Here is a 450-nt window from a genome sequence, read left to right as displayed (position 1 = left end):
TCAATAAGAGAACAAACCACCAGCAGCAGCAGCAGCAGCAGCAGCAGCAGCAGCAGCAGCAGGGGGGGGACCAGCAGCAGGAGCAGCAGCAGGAGCAGCAGCAGCAGCAGCAGCAGCAGGAGAATAATAATAATTATTTAGATAATATAACACATATTATACTCGATGAAGTACATGAAAGAGATATAGATGCAGACTTGTTGTCTCTTGTGCTGAAACTACAACTAAAAAATAAAATAAATAAAATAAAATTAATCGTTATGAGCGCCACCATGGAGGGCAATCTATTCTTTAATTATTTCGCTGATATACAGCCAAAGCCAGCAGCAACAGCAGCAGCAGCAGCAGCAGCAGCAGCAGCAGCAGCAGCAGCGGGAGGAGGAGGAGGAGGAGGAGGGGAGGAAGAAGAAAGAGAAATAACAAACAAACCACGTGCTCTCCCTGCTCCCG

General features: G+C 46.7%; 1 protein-coding gene across 1 annotated transcript in view; it reads left to right on the top strand.

Annotated features, from left to right (window-relative positions):
* EMH_0067160 (DEAH-box RNA/DNA helicase, putative) overlaps positions 1-450 on the top strand; it is a gene marked incomplete at both ends in the record, with an annotated part of 3391 nt that overhangs the window by 1439 nt on the left and 1502 nt on the right. The window contains one exon of the mRNA XM_013498595.1: positions 315-450. Within this exon, the coding sequence (XP_013354049.1) occupies positions 315-450 (136 nt within the window). The remainder of the gene's footprint in view (positions 1-314) is intronic.

This window comes from Eimeria mitis, genomic scaffold (genome assembly GCF_000499745.2).
Source record: "Eimeria mitis Houghton genomic scaffold, Emh_scaff3552, whole genome shotgun sequence".
In the NCBI taxonomy this organism is placed as follows: domain Eukaryota; phylum Apicomplexa; class Conoidasida; order Eucoccidiorida; family Eimeriidae; genus Eimeria; species Eimeria mitis.
Note: the sequence above shows the minus strand (reverse complement) of the source record. Positions and strands in the feature narration are given on the sequence as shown.